Raw genomic sequence first — 26,293 nt, 5'->3', positions numbered from 1 at the left:
GAGAGCTGCTGGCTGGTGCTGGCTGTGTCTGTGGGGAGAGGCAGCTGTGTGCACCTGCTGGGAAACAGGGAATGGCAGCAGTGGATTAGATTAGCAGGCAGGGAAGTGACCCGAGCTGCTGTAGATTTGTTTGCTGCTTGTCTTTGTGCATTCCCACAGAGCTGCCTGCAGCACGTCGTGTGGATGTGCTTGCATGCATCAAAGTAAATGAGCGATGAGGTTGTCGGAACTATTTTGCTTGATGCATTTATGGCAGCAGACCCCGGTCCCGTGAAACTGGGCCAGGGTGTCTTCTGCTCTGCAGGGAGAGGCTTCTGGAACGCTGGATGCAGTTGGCCTCTTCATTGATGGGTTTATAAATGGGAAAACAAAAGTTCCCCGGGGAGAGCATTGCCAAAATAAACAGCATCAGTCCATCCCGCTAGGGAGCAGCCTCTGCGTGTGCAGGCCTGGCTTTGCCTGGGGAAACAGAGAGGCCTGCAACGCCTAAGCCTTCGGTCTCTGTAATGCATTCCTTTCTTCCTTACTGTGTGCAGGAAAATCCGCAAGCTGCTTTCCTCCTCTGAAGCCAAGCGAGCCGCCAGACGCCCTTACAAGCCCATTATCCTGCGGCCAATCCAGGCAGTGCAGCTCCGCCAGCCCATGAATGATGAACCCATAATCATTGAGGATTAACACGCGCTCAGCAGCTCTCCGGATGGCGGCCGATCTGCCTGAAAGAATCTCTCCTCCGATGTATACTTGAGTTTCTATGGCTACAGCATTGAACTAACTGTTGAAGAGAGGGAACTTCTGAGGAACTGTTTTGCATCTTTTAAACCCTTAAAAGGAACTCAGCCTTGCTCTGAGCCTCCGACCACAGACTGCTCTCTCTTGCGCGCGCTCTCTCCTTCTCTCTTCTTTCTTTTTCTCGTTATTTTTGGTAGCCTCTTTTCTCCTTTGCTTCTACCCCTTTTGTAGACAGGGGGAGGGAAAGTAAGTTTAACTTATTAAGAGAATGTGGACTAGTACTTTTTAGCTTTGTTTCCTCTTCTGATGTACGGAGAGCTAGAACCCTTATTTTGTGACTGAGCTCTCATTGCAAAGCCGTTTTTACGAGGCTGTGTTGTAAGTTTGTTGTTTTTTTTTTTTTTTTTAATTTTGTGGACGGTGCCATTTTTTATTTCATTTATATTATTTCTTTTGTAGATAAATTTCCAACCTCTATCAGATATTTGCAAGTAGGAGCTGGGAGCCAGCCCCAGGTTCAGCCTGTTTTCTTTGGTCCTGTCCCTTACATTTTTTGGATAATTTTTCACGGCCAGTTGTGCTCCTGCACCAGACAGAAACAACTCAGGCTGAGAAAGGAGTGAGCTGAGAACTGAAGACCCTTGCAGAGCATTACACTAACGGTGTGTGCAATGGAGGCCAGGCTGCCGGAGTCAGGTGCCCTTGCTCTATCAATCCCTGGGAGATGTGGCTCGTAGCACTTCTCTCTGCAACCAGCAGTTTGCGCGCTGCCTTCTCTAACATCTGGAACCCTACGTGCTGTTGTGCCACCGACACCCAGCAGTAGGCCCAGCAGTGTAATGAATTGCTTTGCTCTGGCTCCAAGAGTCAAGTACACCAATGCCCAGGGACATTTTGCTTAGAATTCTGAACCTGTTTGTGCATCCGTGGTTTTGGATACGCTTCTCCCAGGACAAAACCTGGTTTCTCTTAAATTGCGTTACTGTTTGTTTCCCATCTTGAAGAGAATTTAAATTACAGCCGGGTTTTAATTTGAACATGTTGTGTCTGAAGTTCAGTGTTTTTTTTCCCCGTTGACATTTCTTGTGTTTGAGGTTTCTTGCATCTCTTGAACTTCTTATGTATTTGCAAGTCTGTATGATTTCTTTTTCATATGTCTTCTCATTGCAGCGCATCTGCTGAATGCCTTGCTCTGTTTTGAAAGGATGTAAACTATCATTTGCAACTTGTGCTGATCTGTACATGTACCTGCCTCCAGCAGACACAGCATGTAATAACCCCCCAAGTCATTCCATATGTGTCAGCAGTGAGATGAGCCAAAGTTGTATTTGGGTTGTCACAGTCCAACCGTGATTCTGTGCGACTCTGCCGGCCCGCCGGGTGAGGCAGAAAGGAATCCCCACAAAATGAAAACGATTCAGTTAACTTTACTTAATAAACCTGGAAAGTGAGCTTTTGTGAAACAGCTGCTTTTTGTCTCTTCTGGCACAGCCCCTGGGACCCTCGGTGTTGTGGTCCTCTTTACATCCGCGCTCCTCTTTACGTCCGAGAGCTGTGTTGTGCTTCCAAGTGTTCGCACAGCAGTGATGTTGTACAGGGCAGCAGTCATTCACAGCTTGCTTCCCCTAATGTGCAGTTAAAATATTTCTGGTGCTTCAAAATCCGACTCCCTCCCTCCTCCTCTTGGATGCCACAGCTCTAAATGAGCCCTTTGTGTGCGTGGGCTGCTTCGTGGCACGGCTCTGACATGTGGCAGAGTGAAATCCCAGGGGCTGAGCAACAAAACGTGCTCATGTTTGAGTGCTTCGTTTCTGCATTCATTCCTTAGCAGGATCAGCAAAGTGCTTCCAACATTCCTCCGCTTGGGAGGTGTGAGGCTGATGTGACGGTGAGTAGGTGCGTGCTGGGCACATGTGAGCCTGTCCTGCATTTGGGGGTCATGTTTTCCTGCCTGGAACGGAAGGCAGGAGGGGGCAGCTGAAGGATGGGCAGTGTGGAGGGCACTGAGCTCGGTGGCCAGAAAGCCTTCAGGTTGTGCCAAAGTGCTTTGGCAATTTTACTGTGCTTTCATCGGTCAGTGGGATTAACTTCTGTGCCTAAGAAAGATTGCTGACAGCAGGAAGAACACTCGGTGGTGGGTGGCTTTTTTTCTCAGCAAATGAGCTGTCTCAGGCACATCACAAGTGAAATCAGAAAGGTCACATTGAACATCACTGTCCAGATCAGCCCCAGCCCACACGGTGCTGTGTGTGGTCATACAGCTGTGGGTGCACATCAGCTGCCACGGCAGGAACAGAGATGTGAGGGAAGCTGCTCAGAGCCAGAACGACCACTTGGGGGTGCCAGCTCTGCACTTTGAAACGACTTAAAAGCTTGCTTGGAGTGACTCCAGGGGTGACTTTGGAAATGGGTGCAGGCAAGCAGAGAATATCCTGACCTGCCGTGGCTTTGAAAGATCCCCTGTGTGTCCTTAAACATGGATGCCAGTTTTCAACAGGTTGGAGGAGACTTTGCTCCCTGTGCTTTCCTGTCTGACATCTGTACCAACGTGGGAAGAGGGTTTGGAAAATACCTTTAGCAATGGTAGGAAGATACCAGGTCTCAGGAAATGCAAGGGCAGCAGCAGGCCCCAGTACTGACGTACTTGGTCATACCTGATGACACTTGGTCGTACTTCATGGCACTGAGAGCTGCCCCTCTCTCAGACCATCTGTTGTCTCCCTGATCAGCCTCTTATGTTGAAAATGGTATTCTCATTCACTTGCTGATACACTGCTGATGCTTCTAATCTTATTTTTCCTTTTTTTTTTTTTTTTCCTGCTCTAGGGCTGGTAAGTGGGTACATACAGATGATTCATTCCCAGCCCTTGCTTCCAGCTCCTTATGAGCCCTTAAGCTGGAAGCAGACAATATGTTCTGAAGAAGGGGAGCCCCCAGCAGGGCCAGGTGTATTTGCTCCATGCTGCAGAGCCAGGAGGGAAGGCACCTTGCTTTTCCCTCTGGATTTTGGCATTGGCTGTGCTTTTGCTGCTATCCCGTGTGAGCAGAACACTCTCCTTAACAGTGCTGTTGAAACGGTGGGGAAACAAAAAGTATGACCAAAACTAATGGTTCTGAAACTCGCATTCCTGCTGTGGGAGGCGGACTGTAACTGGGACACTACTGTGGCGTTGTAAAGCAAAATACACGCTGAAATTCCCTTTGAAATGGAAATTCGGAGCCCGTGCCAGCTCTGCTCCAGGCTCTGGATCCTCGGAGCAAGCATTACACAAGCCAGACCTTGGGAAGCCGGTGAGCTGCGTGCAGCTGGTGGGGTTGTGTGGGATGGAGCTGTGAGCGGTCAAGGTGGGTCAGCACCCAGCACTGCGGGTGTGCAGAGCAGTGGGGGTTGCAGCCCTGTGGGGTCACGGGAAGGCCGGCAGTGAACGCTGCACTGAGTTTGGTTGCTGTGGAGAAGGGAGGAGGGGTCGGGAACCATTGCACAAACAGGGCCCTACGTGTTTTCTGCTTTTTCTGTGCTGTCAGAGGGCATGGGCTTAATAACCATGCTGTAGTTCAAAGGAGCGTTGGCAGCATGTTAGATTGGAAATGAGGGAACGCTGCAAGCAGGCAAGCTGTGACATGACAGCCCCGCTAACTGCCTCCTTACTGCTCTGATTGTTTTTGTTTTCTTCTTTAAATGTGCATTTTAGCAAATGCTTCTCCTACGAGAGCCTGGGAGAGACAATAGCGGTGGGATCGGCCGCGATCCACACCTCTGGGGCATGGACGCGTCATGAACACGTGTGGTCCTTGCAGCGCATCCCAGCTTCCCTCTGCCTTCGGTCTGCTTCCCAAGAGCTGAAAGGAGTGAGCAGCGCTGCACAGGGGGGCTGAGGTGCCCAGAGCCCCTTCCCAGCAGGACGCCCTGTCCCCGCTGTGTGCCGAGGGCGGCCGGCCAGCGCTCCTCTGGACAAATATTTGGCATTTTTTTGTGCCTGTGTATGGGGGCCGTGGAGCCGGGTTTGTGATGCCCAGAAATGTTTTTTGTCAACCAATTCCAGACAGCCTCTGTTGAAATGTGCCATTCAGCTCTGGCAGCAGGCAGAGCTTCAAGGACGGCTCCTCAGTGCCTGGGCCCAGTGCGATCCTTGCCAGCGCCTCGTCCCAACTCTTCAGCTCGGGACAAAGGCAGGAGGGGGCTGAACTGCAGCACTGGGCTCAGTGATTTGGTTTGTGCTTGGGCTGTGAACCCAGTGCTCTCTGCAGGCTGACAGCTCTGCAGGAGCCTCTCAGCTCCTCAGCGGAGCTGTATCCCGGTCCCTTCCTCACAGCCAGCCCCGCCAAGGGCTGAGCTCTGCTGCCAAATACATGCATGCTTGGCCACTTGGGAACCTCTGCTGGATGTGAGCGGTGTGTCAATGGGCTGCTTGTTCCCCTGGCCCTTCAGCAGGGCGCTTGGGAAATGCCTTGCAGCCAAACGGCCTGGGCCCGGCGAGTGCTGGCAGCTCAGAGCCGAGGGGATGTTTGTGCTGAGGGAAGCAGCTTGCTGTGATTCTTGGGAGCGTTCGCCATTATTGCAAGCATTTGTACAGCTGTTTAATTGTCCCCACACAGCACAGAGTTGGTGAGGACAGAGGCAGCAGCGAGGGTGGCTGCAGCCCATGGGAAGGGGACACGGGGACATCCATCGCCGCTTGCAAGGACAAACGGGTTGGCTGCAGCCCTGCTTATCACATCCATGAGGTGCTATCTGCTGTGATAGCAGGGGCCAAGGATGCCTTTTAAAGGAGAGAAGCAATGAGTGGGTGGCTGGGGTGAGGCGGTGACGTGCTGCCCTGCTGCTGGCATGTGCTGCCTGATGAGAGCCAGCACCCGCTGGCCCTGTGCCCCTTGGACCCCTAACCTAAAGAGAGCCCTGGGTCTGCATGGGGCTCGTCCAGCATGGGCACTTTGGTGGGCACAGATCCCTGCGTCACTGCAGGCAGGCCCCTAGCACAAGAGAGAGAGAGGTCACGCACTGCTGACTGTCCTTTGTGCGAACCCAACATGCAGTAGTTGTTCTTTTTTTTTCTTCCCCATAACCTTTTACCTTTTTTTTTTTTTTTTTTAATGAATATTTTTCCCTCTAGTCTCCTGTCCTGTAACCCATCCAGTTATTCTAGACGCCAGAAAATGTGAGACAAATACGAGCAGAAGGCACGGGGGGGAGGGGAGGCCTTCCAGCCCTGGCCCAGCGCTCTCTGAAGCCACGTTTTTGTGGTATTTGCATCTGAAGGAGGAAGAAAGAGCCGGGGTAGTCGGAGCAGGGGGAGAGGGGTGAGCCAAAGGCAAGGCAGCTGGGGGGAAGTTATCCGTATTTATTCCTTGCTTTCCCTTAATATCCCTGCAAAGCTCTCTGCTTGACCTGCCCCAGCGCCAAGTCCTGCTCAGCTCTACTCCTCCCTCCAGCATCCTGTGCGGGTGAGCCCTGCCCCGCAGCCAGCTGCAATCTTGCAGCCAGGGGATGCCTTAGGACTGACCCTTAGGTTGCTTCAGTCCCAGTGCTGGCTGGAATGGCCACTGCTGCCATCTCAGTGCACACACAGTTCTGTGCTCTCAGTTCTGTGTATGGGCACCCTGGGTAGCAGCATCCCTGAGCTTGGGCTGCAGGAAGGCAGCTGCAGCTCCCGTTGCCATGGAAACCAGGCGCAGCTGGAGCCAAGGGATGGAGCCCACGGATTGGTGATGTGGAAGGCATTACTCGCTGAAGGTGCCACCCGGGTCACCCGTCCCACTGTCCCCAGGCCTCAGGACAGCCCCACGCTCGGTGTGGGAGCACAGAACCTAAGCTGGGGCAGATTAAGAGAGCACAAGCCAAAGCCACTTTGCTCCTGAGCGAGCATATCCGCTTGGGATTTAGCGCATTTGCAGGCGGGGATTCGCACCTTTAGGTGATTGCCTTAATTCCCCCCAGCCCGGGTGTGTGAGCAGCCTCACAGCGTGGGAGAGCCCTCGGTGCTGGCTGTGCCTGTAGCTGCTGTGGCATGCAGTCGGGTGGGTGCAGCAGTCCTCCTGATCCTGACTCTGGGGCCGCTGAGGCTGATGCTGCCGAGTGTAATGGAGGGATGCGGGCAGCAGATGGGCACAGGCTGTGACCAGCCCTTCCAGGATCATGGGGTCTCATGGGAACTGGAGAGGCTTTGGGGTAACGTGTGGGACGCTTCATCTCCTTTGGGACCAGAGTGGTCCTGTGCTGTGGAGAGACCGGAGATCTGCTGATCCCTGTGTGGCCATAGTGGCTGCATAGCAGAGCTGCACGGCTCAGCCACAGCTCCCCTGCCGCTGCCACCTGCCCCACTGGGGACCCGCTGGTGACAAAGCCAGCCGTTGTTGTGACAGCAGCTGGGTGCAGAGTGACGGGGCAGCCTGGTCCCCAGCAGCCCTCCGGCCCTGTGGGTACAGCCGCCGCAGACACCCGCTGTCACCGTCCCCGCACCGCACGGCGCCGAGGTTCGGTCCCCGCACCCGAGGGCCGGCGGCTGCGCGCCAGCTGACAGCGGAGAAAGGAGGAATTATGTGACAATGGCTGAGGAGCGGGGCCAGGCTGCGGGCTGATGAATAATGCAATGGCTTGGGTTTCACCGCCAGCAGATTTCCTGTTTACCGACGCTCGGCCGGAGACACACGACCCTGTAATGCTGCGGCGGAGGTCTCGGCCCCAAAAGGGCACAGGGGGTCCTCCGAATCCCCCGTGCCGTGCACCTGCTGCACAGCTGGCACCCGGCAGCACTGCACGGCCCTGCGCATCTCTCTATGCCGGGAGGGATTTCTGACATGTCTGTTTCCATGGCAACCGAGCAAAATGGCGCAGGGATGCGCGGGGGGGGGGCACGGGCCCGTGGACCACGCAGGGCAACGAGCAGCGCTGCTTCGCTACGCAGGCTGGGGGGAAGACGTGCCGTCCTCCCACACCCCGCCGCCCCCATCGCATTATCTGTGCCCTCGTCCCCCGCCAAGGTCTCCGTATCAGACCCGTCGTCCTGGTTGCTCAGCTGGGATTCTCAGTTATCCCATCCGGAAAAAATGCGCCTAAGAATGCCCAGAGCCCCTGCCCTGCTGCCTGGCCCGGCCGGAGCGGGGCCATGGGGCGGCCGGTGGTGCCGGGGCTGGGCGAGCTGGGGCAGCAGGCTGAGGGCTGATCGCCGGACGGGGATCAGCAGCAGGGGCAGATTAACACAGGGCTGTGAGCGGGGCGGGGGGGCTGCTGGGCGCTGCCCGAGCTGTGCGGCGTTGTCAGTGCCCACGAGTAGGGGCGACCTGAGCGGCACCCGCAGCCCCATCCCCGCTCCCTGCCCCACCGCGGCCGCTCCGAGTGTCTCCAGGAGGGACCCACAGCTCTGGGGACGCACCTGCTGTGGGGCCGAGCCGGGCCGGACCGGGCAGACGCGCGGCGGGCAGCCCCGCCCCGGCTCCCCCCCCACCACGGGTAATGGGCGGGGGCCGGGCGGAGCGGGGAGCACAGCACGGCACAGCACGGCACGGCACGGCACTGCTCCGCTCCACTCCGCTCTCCCGCCATGGCATCCAAGTGCCCCAAGTGCGACAAGACCGTGTATTTCGGTGAGCGCGTCCCCGGGTCCCCTCTCCACCCCCAGCGCGTCCCCGCAGCGCAGCGCATCCCCCTGCCCTACCCTGCCCGCCCCGGTGCCCGGTACAACGGGTGGGGGCCGCGTCCCGCTGTCCGGAGGGGGGATCCGTCGCACAGACCGTGAGAAGGGGGGGCTCGGTGGGGAGGAGCAGAGGGGCAGGTGCGAGCGCACCCGAAACGTTCCCGTAACGCAGAGCCAGGTGTGCGCTTCGCCTCCCGGCGGGCGGCGGTTCGGGTTTCTGCGGTGCTTTGTCAGAGGGTTCGGTGCCGGCTCCGCCCGGGTGGGCGCTCAGTCCCGGGCCCGGGGTCATCTGGCTGTAGGGTCCCCTCGTGTCCCCCCCCACCGGTTCTCGGTGCGCTCGTTGGGAGCAGAAGGCCCGGAGGTGCCCGCGCGGTGGAGGCATCGGGAGCTTTCATTCCTTCCCGGCCATCTCCAAGTAAACACAGAAATAGGAATTTGCTCTCTTCCTCCTTTAAATAAACCTATTTGTGGGGGGGCGGTGGGAACGGCTCGGCCTCAGACATTTCTCCCCGTGTGAACTTTTTCCTTTTTAAGCAGAAAATAGCCCGCTGGCTGGCTGCTGGGCACGGCCCGGGGTCCAACTGTCCCGGGGAGGGGGGCGGGCAGGGGGTGCAGCCCCAGCCCCCGTGGCTGCGGGGGGCTCGGGAGGCCCTGAGCGCACAAGGCTGTATGGGGCACATGCCACCGTCCTGCTTCCAGCATTGTGCCGGGGGCGGCGGGCAGCCCCTGCCGGTGCCCTGCTGGTTCCGCTCTCCTGTCTCCTGCAGGGACACGGGGACCTGCGGGAGGGAGGGGGCAGCGGCACCACCCGATGATGGAGTGTGGGGAACTGGAGCAGGAGCCGGCCGGAAACTTCTCCTCTCCCGTTGCTGGAAGAGGCTGCGGCGCGCGCTCCTGACGTCCTCGGTTTCCCCTCTGGGAACCGCCCAGGCTCCCGTGGAATAAACCCAGCTTGGTTTATTTAATGCACAGAAGGCAACTGAGCGCTCTGTGTGAGGCCAGGAGCTGCTTCCCAGGCAGCCAGCAGCACAGAGCCGGGCACGGAGCAGGGTTACGTGCTGGCAGGGCTTGGCATGCCGGGGCATCCCTCAGCCCCAGCATGCTGGTGGTGATCCCCAGCGCCCTGCTTGCCAGTGCTGGCACCCACAGGCAGGAGCTGGTGGGGCTGTGGGTCATGCATGGGAAATGCCCCCATGTCCCATTCCCGGCCCCGCGGCCAACCGAAGCCAACAGCAGCGGGTACCGATGGAAAACTCATTTCCAGCCCAGCCCGCCTGTTGCTCCGCGCTCCTTGGAAAAATCCAGAGACTCCTCCCTGTACTCAGAAGGATGTGGGCGTTTCCTGAGCTGCAGAATGAGCTTTTTTTTCTTTAAAAAGCGCAGGGAAATATAAAAATAGTCTTCTGGCTCTTTTGTCAGACGGTTTTGGAAGCGCAGTTTCCAGGCGGAGCGGGGCACGCCGCCACCTCCCCTCCATCGGGGCAGCAGCAGCACGGTGCTGGCAGGTGGCTGTGGACGAGGCAGGGAGTGCCTGAGGGATGGGGCTGCCGGGAGCCACGGTGCCATGGGATCTGCTGTGCCACAGTGTGGGGTTCCGCGAGCCACAGCTGAGCCTTTCTGCCTCCAGGCCTCTTTTCTCAGGGGTTGGCAGGATGGTTTGGGAAGTTTCCTGTTTTCCTGTACTGCGCTTCCCGAGCACAGAGCAGCCCAAAGCCCTGCGGATGCTACGAGCACGTGGGCACGGCGCTGGGCTGAACCCGCCTCGCTCACAGGGGCTCCAACCATGGTGTTGAGGCTTGTGGAGGCTGAGCCTGTGCAGGCAGGGCTGCCCTGCAGGAATCCAACCGCAGAGGCCGCCCTGCGATCAATTAATCAGTAACTGCTGCCCTCGGGTTGGAGCAGCTCACCTCAGTGAGTGCCCAGTGCGGGTGCAGGGCTCCATCCCCAGGGCAGCGCTGACAAAGGGCCGCTCTGAGCATGTCGCCTTCTCTCCTTATGCAACCACTGCCCCGTGTCCCCGGGCAGCCTCTCAATGAGCGTGTGTGGGCTCTGCAAAACGTTAACAGAGGGCACTCGGATCCTTGTGGGGCACACTGTGGGGGAAGGATGCATCCATGGGAGGCTGCTGATTGCTGTGAGTTGTGGGATGTTGTGTTTGGGAGGGCAGGTATCAGCCCCTGCCCCTCGCTCTGTGCGTGGTCAATGCATACAGTACTGTGGCTCCCAGGAGGCCCCACAGTGCTGTGGATGTTGCCCTGACCCCTGGGAATGGAGGCTGGGTGTGAGGTCCTCATGATCTGTCCTTCTTTGCTGTCCCTATTGGGGCCTATGGATGGAGAGAGGTGACGGGGCCAAGGAGGGGGATGGAAAGGGCAGGAAAGGTGGAGCAGGAACGCCCCAGTGAGAGGTACTGGAAAATCTGCCTCCGTAGCATTACGGTAAAATCCAGCAGCCAGGGCGTGTGCTGCGATAGGGCTGTGGTGGCACCGCTGCCAGGGGCAGGAGGTGAGGGCTGGGGGTGGGTCCTGGTGCTCAGGGCTTGCTGTGGGGCAGCCCTGGTGCTGCAGCACACAGACAGGTGCCAAGCATCTCTGCCACGGTGGGGATGGCAGCACCTGGCTTTGCCTGTGCAGAGCAGAGCTGGGGAACACTGGTGCGGGCTTGGCTGCTCGAGCACCACTTGGAACCCCCTGCTGATGCGGGCCGGGGAATGCTTTCATACCCCTGGAGCTGCCCGTCAGAGATTTGTATCAGCTCAGAGGAACACGGTGCTCCCGGCCAGGGAGAGGCTGTGTGCCTGCCCTGCTCCGTGTGCTGGGTCAAGGAGGGCTGCCGAGCTCACCCCGTGCACTCTGATTTCCATGTGCTGTTTTGTGGCAGCACGGGGCCTGGAGCAGCAGGAAGGAGAGAGGGAGGCTGGCAGAGAGCAGCCAGACGAGAAGGGAGCAGTAAGAGCATTCCTGGGAGCTCCACTGAGGTTGTCCGGGGATGCCTGCTTCTTTATCCCGAGCGAGCCGGGAAGCGTGCCCACGGGAGCGCTGCGGGACCTCTCCCAGCACAGCCGTCCCCGTGCGGCACGTCCAGCGCGCACGTGGCTTGATGAAGTGCAGCAGCCCCATGGAAAACGGAGAGGGAATTTGCTCGAGGCTGCGCTGCACCGGTGCGCGCGGCCGGAGGAGCGGCGCTGCTGTCAGGGGCCGCGGGAACAGCGGGGCGAGGATTCCGTGCCGGCCCGGGCGGTGAGGAGGGCTCCCGTCCCACGAAGACGCGCTCGGTTCCTCTCGCCTACGCCGGCGGCCCCGCCCGGGCACGGCGCCTGGCTGCGGGCTCGGCGGGCGGGGCGGCCGCGCTACTATCGTGGCTGCGGTGCGGGGTGTGCCCCGGGGAAGCGGGCTGCAAATTCCCGCTGGGGAAGGAGGGAGAGAAGGGAAAGGGAAGGGAAGATGGGAGCGAAGGCCGCGGGCTCGCTCCGGGGAGGAGGCGGCGGCCCCGACCCCGCAGCCCGCCCGGGTGGCGGTGGGGGGGGGTTCCCTCCTTAGCGGGGTGCGGTCGGAGCCCTCGCCGCTGGAGCTGATGCAACCTCGGAGCGGCCGCGGCCCGGTGACGGCAACCCGGTGCCTGCTGCCCGCGGTGATTGATGGCAGCGCCGGCACAAACGGCCGCCGCCCTGGGAAGGGGCCGGGCGGGCTGCGGGCGGCTTCCTTTGCTCGCGGCGAACAATGCGGCCCGACGGCCGACCGGCGGAGCGCGCTCCGAGCGCCTGGCCCCGTTCCCTGTCCCCTTTGTTTGCGCGTGCCCGGCTCCGTGCTCCCAGCCGAGGGCGAGGGACAGATCCAGGGTGTCCCCAGAAGCGGGACGGCACCCAGAGGCCACCTCGTCCCTCCTGCCCGTCCCCTGCTGTAGGAAGCGCGGGGTCTTACAGCTGCCCGAGATGTCGCGGGGGCGAATCTCGTCTGGCGGGGGCTGTGGCAGCTGCAATAACCAGCAATAGCTGCAAAACATCCGCCGGGAGCTTCCTCCCGCTGCTCCCTGCGGGGCGGGGGCGGCCGGAGGTGACGCAGCCCCAGGCCCGGCTGTGCAGCCGCCGGGATGCAGCCGAGCGGCCCCTCGGCCCCGAGCCTCTGGCTCAGTTTTCAGCCGCTCACGCTCCATTTCCCTCCCTGGGGAAGCTGCCCTGTTCCCAGGTCGGTCTGGCAGCCTGGTCTTGCACACTGAGCCGCACATCACCGGCACATTTTTCTGCCACCAGGCGCGGCGCAGCCCCACATCCCAGCTGCGGTCACGCAGGGATACCTTGGGCTCGTGTTGCAGAGCATCCAGAAAGCCCCGGGCTGGAACGTCCCTTTGTGTGCACCCTCGTGACCCACGTATGGCCCAAGCAGAGTTGCAGTGAATTTCCCTTGCTGGGAGAAGCTGCTGACCCAGCTGGGGACTGCTGTTGCGCAAAGGGCTCCTGCTCTGCAGAGCTGTCTCGCTGAGCTGTGCTCCCAGCTGACACTGAACCCTGGGTCTGTGCTTCCCTGTGGGTACACCAGTTCCATCCTCCTACATCTCTGTAGCTCACAGCCACCTGCTTCCACCAGGGCTGATGCATTGGGTGATGATGGGGTTGTTGGCATATCTCAGCTCTGTGGCGTATCCTGAGTACAGCCATTTGCCATGGGAGGAGGACAGCTCTCAGAGCTGGACCTGCCCTTGTGGAGCTCCCGGCTTCCACTCCGACCCAACACAGTCCAGTGACATTTGCTGAAGTCCTTCTGAGGGGAAAGGGGCTGGGAAACATTCCTCTGCGAAAGTCTGTTCTTGTGCAGCACGGCTGAGCTTTTATTTGCTCATTAAATATTTTATTTGGCCCTTATGATTTAGTTGTATGGTGGGTTTCATGGGATGGTGCCGTTTTCCAGCTGTGCCTGCTGTGTGCACCCCTGGAGCTGGGGACCCCCCAGCTGGAAGGGAATCACTGGGCACTGTTGCCCCAGTGCCCACAAGACCCAGTAAGAAGCAGGGACGGCACCGTGCGGATGGGGACGTAAGTGTAGCCCTGGGGCTGTGCAGAGGGGACAGCCAGAGGAGGTGCATTTGTGGAACCGGTCTCTGAGCGCTCACCTTCCTGGAACTGGAGCCTTTGAAGCCATTTCTGGTGCCTGCAGCGTGTTGCCCCGCAGGCTCGTGGTGTGCACTGTGCCCACGCACTTGTCTGTGCCCCATGCCTGCTCCCAGCCCCTCAAACTCAGATGGTTATTCTCCAGGGCTGAACCCAGCCTTGGTGACACCGGAGGCTGGCTGTGTCCTGGTTTGAGCCAGAGGCACGGCAGCTGAGGCATGAAAATGAGCAGGAGCTGCCGGACCGGGTGGGCATGGCAACTCTAAATATTTGAATGGAAGCAGGGCTGTGTGGGGCAATGCAGGGAGTAAAAATAGACAAGGGGAGTAGGAGCACGGTGCTGGAGCGGCCCTAGGAACATCGTGTGGAACAGAGCAGCTGATAGGGGAATAGGGTTGTGGGCACCACGATAACACAGCCCACGTTGGCACAGGGCACTCATTCATTCTTATTTCTCCACAGCTGAGAAGGTCTCCTCCCTGGGCAAGGATTGGCACAAGTTCTGCTTGAAGTGCGAGCGCTGCAACAAGACCCTGACCCCAGGAGGGCACGCTGAGGTGAAGGCCAACAGGCAGCAGAATGGGGTTGTGGGAGCATGAGCCCAGCTAGGCAGGAGCAGGGTGACAACCCCGTCCTTGAGGAACTGCATGCGTTCCCCATACAGCTCCTAATAGAGCTAAGGAAGCCCCAAATCCATCCAAAATGTAAATATTTGGAGAAGCTGAAGAAGCGAGGGCTGTGCCGACGTGCTGTCTGATGCCCCAGGGATGGGGACGTGGCAGGATGCAGTTTGGGTCTGGTACCCCAGGCTGCACCCAGTGAGCCCTGCAGCTGTACTGCAGGGAGTGCGGTGGAGCTGACAGCAGGTGCTCAGCAGGTGCTCAGCCCACAGCAACTGCACGTCCCCTGCACCTGAGGCAGTGCACGGCCTCTCGTGCCAGCATGTCACCAGCTCCTTAGCAGGGCACAGCTGAGGGGTGGCTGGCAGCAGCTGGGGCAGCTGGGCAGTGAGGCTGAGTTAAGCCTGGAGAATTCTCTCCCTCTCCATATAAGGCCAAATTCTGCTGGGGTGACGGCAGCCAAGGCCTGGCTGATTGTGTCCTGTGAACCTCGGGGCCGAGGATGCGGAGGCACAAGCGTTCTTTCTTTTCTCTTGGACTCGATTCCCGGCACCTTTGTGGGAAGCTGCTGCTGGAGCCGGGGCTGCAGCAGTGTTATCTCAGGGCCCCCTCCCGTGGGTGGCTGCTGGGCCGTGGGACAGAAGTGCTGCAGCACTTATCGCCTGCTCTGTGCCTTCCTGCCATAATCGCCCCCGGCCGATAGCAGGGCTGATTGCAGCGGGGCTCTGATCTGCGGCCAAGGCAAGGGGTATGGTGACAAGGGTGGAGGCAAAGCAGAGCAGAAGGCCCCTCCTCGCCTGGCTGGGGATGTGCTGGGATGCAGCTGGGAGGGAGGTGCTGCCTTACCTGGGGTGCTGGGTGCCCAGCATGGGTGCAGCATGACCAGAGTGGTCACCGGGCACACTTGGGACGCAGCCACTGTGCTCTCATAGAATCATTAATGTTGGAAAAGACCTCTAAGATCATCAAGTCCGACCAACAGCCCATTATGGCCACTAAACTGTCTCTGAATGTGGATAGGGATGGTGGTGACCATGATGAGCACGCTTGCTGCCAGCACCCTAACTGCCCTCTCTCCCCAGCATGATGGGAAGCCCTTCTGCCACAAGCCCTGCTATGCGACGCTCTTTGGCCCCAAAGGTAAGTCTGGGCCCTGCCTGTACCCTGTTTCTCTCGTCCCCACAGCTCCAAATGCATCCCAGGAGCTGGGTTGCCATGAGTTGAGCTGGTCCCAAACCCACAGCTGCTGTGTGCAGAGGGGTAGAGGAGCTTTTGGAGGGAGAGTTAGTCCCAGCAGCTGTGTCTTTCTTTCTTTCTTTCTTTCTTATTTATTTATTTATCTATAAATTAAAGAAGCAAATTCCCATTTGAACAGAAGGTGGAGTTGCTCCCCTGTCCCAGACACATAAAGCCTGGGTGGGGAGGAAGCTGGGGCTGAAGGACAGTGGAGGCCCCACAGAGATAGGAGCCTGGGGGAGCTGAGATGGGGCTGGGAGGGGATGGAGACCCCTGGGCTGCTGCAGCCTTTGCCTCACTGCAGGGGTGAACATTGGTGGTGCCGGGTCGTACATCTATGAGAAGCCGCAGATTGAGGGGCAGAGTGCACCGGGGCCCATTGAGCACCCAGCCAGGGTGGAGGAGAGGAAGGTGAACGCTGCTCCGCCCAAGGGACCCAGCAAAGGTGAGTGGGGGGACACGGGGCACCCGGCTGGGGGCTGGATGAGGCGTCCCACACTCATGTCTCTTTGTCTTACAGCCTCCAGCGTCACCACCTTCACCGGGGAGCCCAACATGTGCCCGCGCTGCGGCAAGAGGGTCTACTTCGGTAAGGCCGTGGTGGATGCTGGGCACCGTGCTCCGTGGTGGCACTTGGTGGCACTGGGTGTGTGCCCAGTGGTGGCACTCGGTGGCAGGACCCCTGAGGCACGCAGGTGGCGGGGGGTCCATGGGGTTTTATTCAAAGAGGCGATGTCCCCACGCGTCGGTGATGTGTGGGGGGGCCCTCTTGTCCCCGTTACAGCCGAGAAGGTGACCTCGCTGGGGAAGGACTGGCACCGGCCCTGCCTACGCTGCGAGCGCTGCAGCAAGACGCTGACCCCCGGGGGCCACGCCGAGGTAAGAGCGGCCGCCCCCGGCCCCGCACCGCGGTGCTGCGCCGTGCCGGGCTGTGCCGCCGCGAGAGGGCAGCGCGGCTCCGCGCAGCGCCCTGCACAGCCCCGCTGTGCCATACGGTGACACGTCTGTCTCTCCTCCCCTCTCAGCACGACGGGCAGCCCTACTGCCACAAGCCCTGCTACGGGATCCTCTTCGGGCCCAAGGGTGAGTGCTGGGGATGCGGGGAGGCGGGGGGACGCCCGTCCTACTCACATCACCACCGCTGTGCACGTCCCTCCTTGCAGGCGTCAACACCGGAGCCGTGGGCAGCTACATCTACGACAAAGACCCTGAGGCGAAGAACCAGCCCTAGGCAGGCGGCCCCCTCACCTCCCGCACCTACAAGTACCGGAGCAGCCCTCGGCCACGGAGCTGTGCTCTCTGCTGTCTTTATAGAACCTCCGGGTTCTACGCCATAGTCCCTAATATAAGCTTCAGTGTTTAAAGGCAAAGGTAGAAGGTGTCTCTGCTCGTCCCCTGTGCGCTCTGCCCTCCCCAGGACGGGTTGGCTGGGATGGTCACTGCTGTCCCAGTGTTCCACACATCCCGCACCTTCAGGGGATGCTGTGACACCAGTGACACGTGGTCCCCCAGCGGCTCAGCTCCCGCATCCCCACCCTCGCATCCCCGCCCCCCAACTCACTCCAATGTGAGGTCCAGCTGCTCCCCATGCCCGGGGAGGGGGCGGGGGCAGGGGGCAGAGCGCATTGGGTCCCGAGCCCGAGGTTTCCCGTCGCGGTGTTTATTTATGAGCTGTTGTCATTGTGCTCCCGGCTGTGGGGACACCCCTCGCCCCTCCCCTGTGCGCACGCTGCTTGCGCTGCCCACCCACCCGGCCGTGCGCTCCCCGGACTTTTGTTATTTGCTGATAATAAAGGTTTTGAGAGAGGTTTTGTGTGCTGGGCTCCGGGGACGGGCAGGGAACCTTCTGTCCCCGTCTTTTCCCTGTGGGACGCACGGGCAGCCCCAAGTTGTGAGGCACAGAGAAGCAGTGGATGCTGTTGGCTCAGCGCGGCAGTCGCAGCCCTTTCCCAGCACGGTGCAGCAGTCCCTGCGCCCGGGAAGCGGATGTGTATGTTTGTGTTTGCTGGCGTTCCTATGGAGACCTGACCCCGCCGAGCTCCTTCCCCGACCCACAGCAGAGGGCCCGGCCCCACGGGCAGCAGCATTGTGCTGTGTTGCAGCGCTGCTGGGATGAGGGTCCCTGTTACCCCCTGGATCCCGCAGCACGGCAGGGTGAAAATGACAGTGCTCATGGCTGCTGTCACACCTGCAAGCTGGTACCAAGCTCTGCTGCTCTCCTTGAAACCCTTATTCATTAATGAGTTTAATGAGCCCATCTTTTTGTCAGGGCCGGGGGATCTGAGGGATCTGAGGATGGCACATCACAGCATGGTGCAAACCGCTGCCAGGCTCAAACGTGGCATTTATTTTGCTTTGGGTGGGGTTGGTTCTTCTTTTCCTTTTTTTTTTTTTTTTTAATTTACATTTTTTTTTCTCCCCATGAGAGTTTTGCTGGGGAAAAACTAAAGATTGCCAGACTTCAGCTCTGCTCCAGTGGGTGTTGGGAAGGCTGCTGCAGGCAGGCAGCATCTTGTCTCTGTGCAGCCCTGCAGTCTGGGGTCATGGTGAGGGGCAGTGGGCACTGCAGGTGGTACCAGGGTAGGTTCTGGAGTCCTGCACAGCCTAGCCCATGCCCAAGGGCTCAGGGCAGTGCTGATGCAGCAGAGCAGTGCTTTGAGTGGGAAGGCAACTCAGCCTCTGATCCTCACTGTGTTTTTATACTTATTTTTGGGAGACCTATGTGAGCTGAAAATGCCCCCTTCCTGCCAAAAGGGGCCTGGAAAACATCTTTCCCCAAGGGGACATCAAGTATTTTATTATTTCTTTCAGCTAGGGCTTGCTGGTGGGATGAGAAAGTTGGCGAGAGCTGTGGTTACAAACATGTTCTCTGGGGCTGGGGGGAAACAGAGCCCAGAGCAGATACAGGTTGCCTGCAGGAGAGGGGTGAAATGGTCACAGTTGGAAGGGGAACCCGAAATGTGGGGAAGTGCCTGGAGCCTGCATGCAGCTGGTGCTGTGTGGCTGGGCAGAAAGGCAGGACAGATTTAAAGCATTTGCTGGGAACTTGAAAACAGGAAGGCATCCCCAAAAGGGATGAAGTACTGGAAGATGTGATTTAAGAGGGGTATTAAGAGCGGCCCAGCGAGCACAGCTTGCTTCCATGAGGCCAGGAATAAGCTCTGGTGCTCCCCAAAGGTAATGCTGCAGCTCTGGCTGGCTGGGCTGGGCTTTCAGTCATCCCTGGGTGAGTCAAAGACAAGGGTTAAATCCTGGATAGGGTGCAAGAGGGAGGGCAGGGATGGAGGCAGGATGGTGTGCGTCTGTGCAGTGGAGGATTAGGGCTGTAAATCCATCACTGATGGGCTCCCAACAGTGTGAGCACCCAGGGAGCAACCCTGGGGACTTCTGGGGTGTCTGGGGACTGGATGTGGGGTGGATCTGGGAATAGCTGTGCTGATAGGATGAAGTTGTGCATGCTGCTGATGGGGCTGGATGGGTGTGTGACCCATGGCTGCATTCCTTCTCTTGCCCTGTCCTGGGATCTCCCTGAGTTGCTCCTGCCCTGTTTTCAGTAAGGAGGAGCTAAGCAGCTCCATCTAAAACAAGGATACAGCCTCACAGCATGTGGCCATCCCTCTCCCTCCCTGTGCCACCACTGCAGAGGGCAGAGGTTTCCCTTAGCACACATACAGCCCCGCTGCAGAGAGCAAATACCTGAGGGCCATAAAGCAGGGAGTTCCCTGCAACAGGCAGCAGGGATAGCCCAGGATGCCCCTGCCCTATTACTATTACTCCAAGGTCTTGTCGGTGCTCCATGACCCCTTTTCCCAGCTTGGGCTGCAAAGCAGAAGGTCACTGCAGGAAGCGGGGTGCAGCAGCAGAGCTGTTCCGAGGGCTGCTGGAGTCCTGGGCTCAGCCACGTGGCTGGGGGGACTGGACTGACCCAAGTGTCCCGATTCCCTTTGGAGAAGGAAGAGACCCAGAGACCCACCTGCTCCCTGTTCCCCTTCTCACCTTGACAAAGTGAATTTTTAACTGGGAATAAAATGTACAGCATCAGCAGCCTGGAGCCAGTGCAGGGCAGGTGGCACGGCCAATCCCATGGCAGGGCTGGGAGGGGTGGGGAGGTGGCCCTGTGGTCTCAGCACCCCCAACCCTGGGATGCCTTCCCAAAGTGGTGGGCATCACATCTTCAGCCAGCCCAGGCGGGTACAACCACTGCTAGAGAAATGGTGCCAGGAAAATGCACCAACACAGCCCACAAAGGGCTTCAGCCAGGAGATTTCCTGGGGCTGCTGCTAATGGAAAACTAGCAGGAAAGAGCAGATGGTAATGGAGATTTTTGGCCAGACTCTGCGTGGGGAGAAGTGGGAAGCTGTGCCTGGATGGAATTTCAGGACGTTTTCCATGTAGCTGGGACTTGGAGAGGTTCTCCTGTCCCACGTCTGGAAATCCCAGCCGAGTGCCAAGGGTGGCACTGTGCGGGCAGCCAGGCACCCTCCGGCACATGTGTATAGCAGGGTTAGACTGGCCTGGCAGTGTGAGTGCTCATCCCTGCCCACCATGCAGCATTGCTCCCGGTTCCTCCCAGCCCTCAGCCTCCTTTCAGCTTTATGAAGACATACCCCAGAATTTCCCCTTAGGGTGTAATTGGGTTTGACAGCCCGCTCGGTACTCTGCTCCCACGTGCTGCCCTAATGGGATTTGCCACACATGGAGCCAGGCGGGGGCACGCAGCCCCCGGCACCCCATCTCTGACATCACTCCAGCATCTCTCCAGCCTCTCCCTGGGATCCCACAGCTGGCAGCCTCTCCTGGCCTCTCTGGGCTTTCTAATCCACCCTGTAATTTTCTTGTCAAATGAGTTACATATTGGGCTGGGTAGGACATATTTTACAATGAGTTGTCTCAGCTGAGCGAGCCTGTGACTTACACAAGTGCAGGCTGAAATATAGCCAGGGAGGGGAATTCTGCAGAAGCTGCAGTTGGAAAACACTTGGAAAATGTCTACATCTCCTAATCTCCCACCAGCCCCACAACAGCAACGTGCTTCGGACATTCCTGGGGTTTGCTGAATCACATTTTCCTTGGGGAGGGAACCCAGAGCTGCTTGGGAGGATCCGTGGTTGGGGAAGAAGTTAGAGGAGGCATCGGCATCTCTGCAAAGGAGGAAAGTGTGAGCAAGGCTGTAGTCAGTCCACGTGGGGCATGTTTGAATGGCACGAATACAAGGACGCTCATGGAAGCAGGTGGCAAGGGTAGCTTGGTGGCATGGCATGGCACAGGGGACCTGGCTGATCTTGTCATCACTGTTTCATCTTTCCTTTGTGCACACACACTGAGGCCACAGCCCTGCTGGAGGCACGTACTCAGGGATGGGGCAGCGACAGCACTGCCTGCCAGTGCATCACCCCAAACAACAGTTGGCCACCCGGGTTGCTGTGAGGGTGTTGCCATGCTGCTCAGGAACGCCAGCGCCTGATGCATCAGGACGGAGCCTCCACCCCCAGATTGGTATCAGAGGACACAGGCAGCCGGGGCGGGATGGTTAGATTAGCTGGAACAAGGTCTGCAGATAAGATAACGGTGGCTTTGCTGAGGAGGCTGTTTGCAGCTGGTGTCTGTGTTGTTCCCCTGGTGGAGGAGCGGTGTCCAGCTCACCCAGTGCTGTGGCTGGGGGGCTGCAGGCTGGCAGGATGCGGTGTATCTTCCTGCTGAGGGGTTCCACACCTTGGCATTGGGAGTGTCAGTGAAATTACTCCCTGTACAACGAAGGAAAGGCCACATCCAGCACATCCGTACGGTGCCGCCAGACTCCCCCTAGTCAGCAGCGCCGTGGGTACCCTGAGCTCACCCCAGTGCTACCACATCATCAGCAGGGGCCCGTGTGGCACAGAGCCCTGCTCGGCATGGTTGGCAATGAGCAGCGCCCGGCTCCTCGGCGCCGGCTGTGTCACCCCCCCCGCAGCCTTGTGCCCACTCTGCTGCCCAAACGGCCTCGGACAAGGGCACGGGGGGGCTGAGATCCCCATGCTCTGTCTGGCCCTGCCAGCATGCAATGCCATGGGGACGCGGTCTGCCTGGCTGGGCTGGGAGGCTCCTACTGCAGGAGAGGGGCCAGGCACTGTGTGGTCCATGGGGAACAGGGGCCGGGGCTGAGAAGAGCTGCCTGCTGGCACCAAAACAGCCTTAAAAGGGAGACAGCTGGGGCCGGCTGTCCTGGTTGGCGGGGCCTCAGAGCAGACTGGGAGGGAAGCAGGGCTGCCAGAGAGAGGGGACGTGCCCCGTGTGCCATCAGAGCTCAGGACTCGGGACGTGGCACATCCAAAACGTGATGTGTACACATATGTGCTGCCTCAGGGCCACAGCTCCAGCGGAAAGGACGCAGGAGACAGGAGACGGGGTGGAGGCTGCAGCCTCGCAGGCCTTGCATGACTCACGGCTGGCCTGTGAGTTCCCTCCCCGCAGGACCAAGGCTGGTGCCAGCGGGCGGTGGGCTCACAGCCTGCACCCATGGGTGGGGGCCTGGTCCTGTGGGATGAAGAGTGCCCCAGGTTCGGGTGCTGGGTCCTGGTGCTGCTTTTCACAGGGCCTCTCGACCTTCCCAGCACAGCGACATGCCCTGGGGAGGATTGTTTCATGCAAAACAGACCTTTGGATAGGCTCCTCATTTCCTTCACAGCCAAACACAAAGGAACAACAAGTCCTCGCTGTTAATAAAATGACAACAGTCAGCCTCAGATGGGCAGGCCCTGTGTACTGTGCCCACGCCATTCCTGAGGCCCTGCAAGAAGGATCCAGCACCCCACCTCCTCCCCAAGGCTACCCACAGGCAGCATGCATGGCTCCAAGGTGCACTTTTGCACTGGAGGAATGATGCAGGTCTGTCAGCTGTGTCAGCACCCAGGTGTGGTCTGATTGGGTGTGGTTAATTGATGATGCCAATCATGTCTCCAGCCCTGCTGCAGGGCTCCTGGGCTCTTCTGCAGCACTGGGGTGGGCAAGAGCCAGCAAGGAGCTGGCTGGGGGTGAGGGCAGAGAGGGGTACAGGATGCAAAGAATGTAGGAGTTGCAAGAAGTGCTGGTGGTGGGAGTGCAAGAAGTGTGGGGTGCTAAGGGAGTAGGGCAGAAGGGGTGCAAGATGCAGATAAGTGCAGGATGCAAAGTGTGCAGGAAGCAAGAGGTGCAAGATGCAAAGAGAGCAGTATGCAAGGGGTGTAAAAAGGGAAAGAAACTGCAAGAAGTGCAGAGGTGGGAGTGCAGGGGGTGCAAGGGGCACAGGTGGTGTAGGGATAATGGATGCACGGGTTGGAGGGCACAAGGAGTGCAGGATGCAAAGTGTGCAGGAAGCAAGAGGTGCAAGATGCAAAGAGTGCTTTGTGCAAGGGGTGCGGAAGTGTAAAGAATGAAATGGACTGCAAGAAGTTCAGCTGGTGGGAGTGCAGGGGGGCAAGTGGGCAAGCAGTGTAGGGCTGTGGCATTCGAGGGGTGCAGGATGGAAAGACAGCAGGATGCAAGGGGTGCCGAGCCCGGGCTGGCAGCACCCGGAGGTGACTCCAGCTGCGGGCGGGGCCGCACATCTGGGCGGGGCGGGGAGGAGCCCCCGAGCAATGACTCCTGCGGGGCCGGAGCCGAGCATCCCACAGCCCGTGCGAACGACGAACGGAGCCGAGCCGAGCCGAGCTGAGCTGAGCTGAGCTGAGCTGGCACCATGCCCAAGTGTCCCCGCTGCCAGAAGGAGGTCTACTTCGGTAAGGGATTTCTTCTCTCCCGTCCCCCCACCGGCTCCTGCTACCCCCGTGCTGCCTGTCCTGGGTGCTGCAGGCTCTAGAGGTGTCCCACCGCTGTGCACCCCTGTGCTGTGTCTCCCCGGCATACCTTGGATGGCACCCCAAATCCACCAGAAGTGAGGGGCTGCGGGGTACCCCCAGCCTGCCCAGGGTAGCTCAGCACAGTGCTTGAGCCCTGCTCTCTCCCCGCAGCCCTACCGGCCCTGCGAGATATTCGGTTGGGATCCCATGCAGCCCCCAGCCTTGCGAGGTGGGCTGCAAGGGGCTCAGGGTGCATGGCTGTGCCCTTGGTGAGCACCGTGATGGTCTCTGTGGCTTTGTGCAGCGGGGAGGTGGCTGAGCTGCTTTGAACCCGTTGGGTTTCTGCGTGCTGCGGGGCTTGGCGTGAGTGCGCTGCCTCCAAACTGGGGCTGAAGCGCCATGTTCTGCTCCTTCGGGTGCTGTTGTCTTGTCGTTTCACCCAAGATTTGAGCTGAAGCAGCCAGGTTGCAGCAGCCAAACCTCCTCGTTTCCCCATTTGAGTTTGCTGCGGATTGCTGAGAGCAGTATGTGTGCATCTCTGTACTTAATTTCCTTGAGATCAGTGACCTGAGTACCACGACTTTTGCTCTCTGCCTTATTTCTGCTCTGCCTGTGGGTGTGCCGCAGCTTCCACTTCTGCTGGAGAAATCTCATGCTGAAACATGAGGCTGAAGGGTCAGGGATAAAGGTTTCCCCATAGCTGTTCTCTGTGTCAAACAAATCCATCTGCTGGTGATGCCCACCTCAGGGCAGCGCTGGGGTGACTCTGGCCCTACAGCTGGGACACGGCTTTGGCTGAGCCCGTGCCTGCAGCCAAGAAGTGAGGTCGGCTCACATGAGATTGCTGTGCCTGCAGGTGTGGCCGTGGCAGCGCAGGGACCATTCGACCAAGGAGGGGTTGGGCCCTGCTCTTATCAGCTTGCTCTTATGAAATTGGCACAGTTAGTGCAGAGGAGGCTTCAGAAGTGGCTGGAGCCATAAGCTCACTGCATGGAGATAGGGAGCGCTGGGAGAGGAGGCAGAACGACCCCTGCTCCAGGGTTCCCTGGGTCCTTCCTTGGGTGTGCCTTGGGCTGCTTTGGGACAAACTGAGTCTGCAAAGAGCAAGGGCTCCTCTTGCACCCAGTTGGCACCCGGGCAGGACACAGGAGGCTCTTTGTGCTGCACGGGGCTGCCTCGTGCCATTGGGCGCTGCCCCTGCTTCCACCTCTGCAGCTGCTGGCTGGCACCTTGCATAAGCTGCTGTGGGCAGATTTGGATCCCGAAGAAACCCTTTCCTTGACCGCCTTTTGCAGACAGGGATGAATGCTTGGAGCTGGCTGTGGCTGGGTTCCTGTAGAAAGCTCTGCTTTATCACTTAATAAATCCCCAGGGGTGCAACTGCCAATAGCAAGAGCACATACGTCTCCAGAAAATACTGCAGAAACAACCTCCTCCCCTGCTGGGCTGCAATTAGAAGCCACATTGCTTTTTCCCCTCTCCACAAACATGTCCTGGCCCAAGCCAGCAGCGTGCTGTTCCCCAAGCCCTGGCCTGGCTCTGGCCCTGCTGTGGTTAGCAATGGCACCAAATCAGTGCTGTCGCTGCAGCTGGTGATAGGGAGGGTGCAGTGGTGGCTTTGCTGCACCCCCTGTCTGATACCTGTCCACCACCACCTTCACCCCATCAACCATAGGGGAGTTTGGATAGAGGAGCTCTGTTTGGCCTGGAGAAAATCATCTCTATGCAGGCTGATGTTGGAAGAGAGAGATGCCCAAATCTTCTCTGTCAGACCGGTGAAAGTGGTCTGTCCTCAAATGGGGCAGCCACCATGTTCAGAGTAAGCGCCCTTGGCAGTGTTGTGCCCCAGGTTTGGGTTTGGGGTCCTGTGTGTGCAGGCTTGGGTTTGGCACTTGCAGGACTTCTGCTCTGGGCAAGAAGACTGGGAAAGTAGCCCCAAATCTTTCATCCTCCCTAGCGCTGGCAGCAGGAGGCCAGCCTGCCTCAAACAACTTGTGCTTGGTCAGAACCTTGCTAACCCATCTCTTTGCATGGCAGCTGAGAAAGTGACTTCTCTGGGGAAGGACTGGCACCGGCCCTGCCTGCGATGTGAGAAGTGTAACAAGACCTTGACATCCGGGGGGCATGCAGAGGTAGGTCTGGTGCCTGGGAAGCACCCACAGAGCAGGATGGGTGCAGCCAGCAGGGCACAGGGATTGATACTCTCCTCTCTTCCTGCAGCATGATGGCAAGCCCTACTGCAACCACCCCTGCTATGCTGCCTTATTTGGACCTAAAGGTAGGGTAAATTGGGGCTGGGAGCTTGGGAGGGGGGAGGGAGTCAGGGATCTTAGCCCCTGACTCTCCACAGCACAGCAGTGGTGCATCCTGCAGCACTGCTGATCCTGCTCCAATTTCTTTCAGGGTTTGGCCGGGGAGGAGCCGAGAGCCACACATTCAAGTAGAGTTCAGGTTGGTGCTTCCCCTCAGTGCTCATCTGCTCATATCCGTGCTCAAGATCGTACTGCTGGGTGCCAGCTCCCTTCTGCCAGCCCCAGCAGCCTTTGCCACTGCTTGGCTCCAGCAGTGGGTGCCTTACTTTGAGGCTTGTCGGCAGAGATGGAGTCTGTCCCAATGCACTGCTGTACTGAGGATGTCCCTCTCTTCCATCCCTCTTCAGGTCTGATTGACAGATCTCCCTTTGCAGCCCGAAGACAGCACAAATCCACTGCAACAGACATGCCTTCTCGTCCCTCATCACTCTGTAATCAAATAGCACGTTAAAGCAATAAGTAACCCAGGATGGGGCGGAGAGGGGCTCCGCTCCAGAAGGAGCTGCAGGGTGGGAGGTTGGATGCTGCTCCATAGGAAATTCGGTCGCTGAGGGCTGCCTGGAGAGAAGACCACACCTGGCCAGCCAAACCCAGCCCTGCTTCTGGCACCTGGCTCTGCAGTAGGGCCCATCCTTGTATTCCCAATCTTTAATAAACCCCGAACAACCATTGCTTATTCCATGTCATGGCCTTATTTTTTTTATACGAGGGATTCAAGGGACTTGCTGACAAAGGACCCAACAAGGGCAGAATTGTGGGATGAGGTCTGGAACACTGTCCCTAGAGCCTCCGGTATCCCCAGATCCAGTATGTGGCTGGGAGCCAGGCTTGGAGCTCCATGGGGCTGGGTAGGGTCCTGCTGTGAGGC

General features: G+C 58.8%; 3 protein-coding genes across 4 annotated transcripts in view; all 3 read left to right on the top strand.

The window, feature by feature from the left end:
• MTA1 (metastasis associated 1) overlaps nt 1-675 on the top strand; it is a gene marked incomplete at both ends in the record, with an annotated part of 68,558 nt that extends 67,883 nt beyond the window's left edge. The window contains one exon of the mRNA XM_079535286.1: nt 537-675. Coding sequence (XP_079391412.1) covers nt 537-675 — 139 coding nt within the window. The remainder of the gene's footprint in view (nt 1-536) is intronic.
• Nucleotides 676-8,267: 7,592 nt separating this feature from the next.
• On the top strand, nt 8,268-16,551 carry CRIP2 (cysteine rich protein 2; the record flags this gene model as incomplete). Of its 2 annotated transcripts, XM_079536312.1 has the most annotated exons (8): nt 8,268-8,310; nt 13,927-14,021; nt 15,167-15,224; nt 15,625-15,765; nt 15,841-15,909; nt 16,105-16,199; nt 16,346-16,403; nt 16,484-16,551. In XM_079536312.1, 8 exons carry the CDS (start codon nt 8,268-8,270, stop codon nt 16,549-16,551), a joined length of 627 nt encoding a protein of 208 aa, XP_079392438.1. The 2 variants fall into 2 exon arrangements, with proteins under 2 accessions (XP_079392438.1, XP_079392439.1); XM_079536313.1 differs by lacking the exons at nt 13,927-14,021; nt 15,167-15,224; nt 15,625-15,765; nt 15,841-15,909.
• Nucleotides 16,552-23,013: 6,462 nt separating this feature from the next.
• Nucleotides 23,014-25,557, top strand: CRIP1 (cysteine rich protein 1; the record flags this gene model as incomplete). The annotated part of the gene is made up of 4 exons (XM_079536314.1): nt 23,014-23,053; nt 25,151-25,245; nt 25,334-25,391; nt 25,517-25,557. The coding sequence occupies 4 exons, from the start codon at nt 23,014-23,016 to the stop codon at nt 25,555-25,557; spliced, it is 234 nt and encodes a 77-aa protein (XP_079392440.1).
• Between the last annotated feature and the right edge of the window lie 736 nt (nt 25,558-26,293).

This window comes from Tetrao urogallus, assembly GCF_951394365.1.
Source record: "Tetrao urogallus genome assembly, chromosome: 5".
Classification (NCBI taxonomy): Eukaryota; Metazoa; Chordata; class Aves; order Galliformes; family Phasianidae; genus Tetrao; species Tetrao urogallus.
Note: the sequence above shows the minus strand (reverse complement) of the source record. Positions and strands in the feature narration are given on the sequence as shown.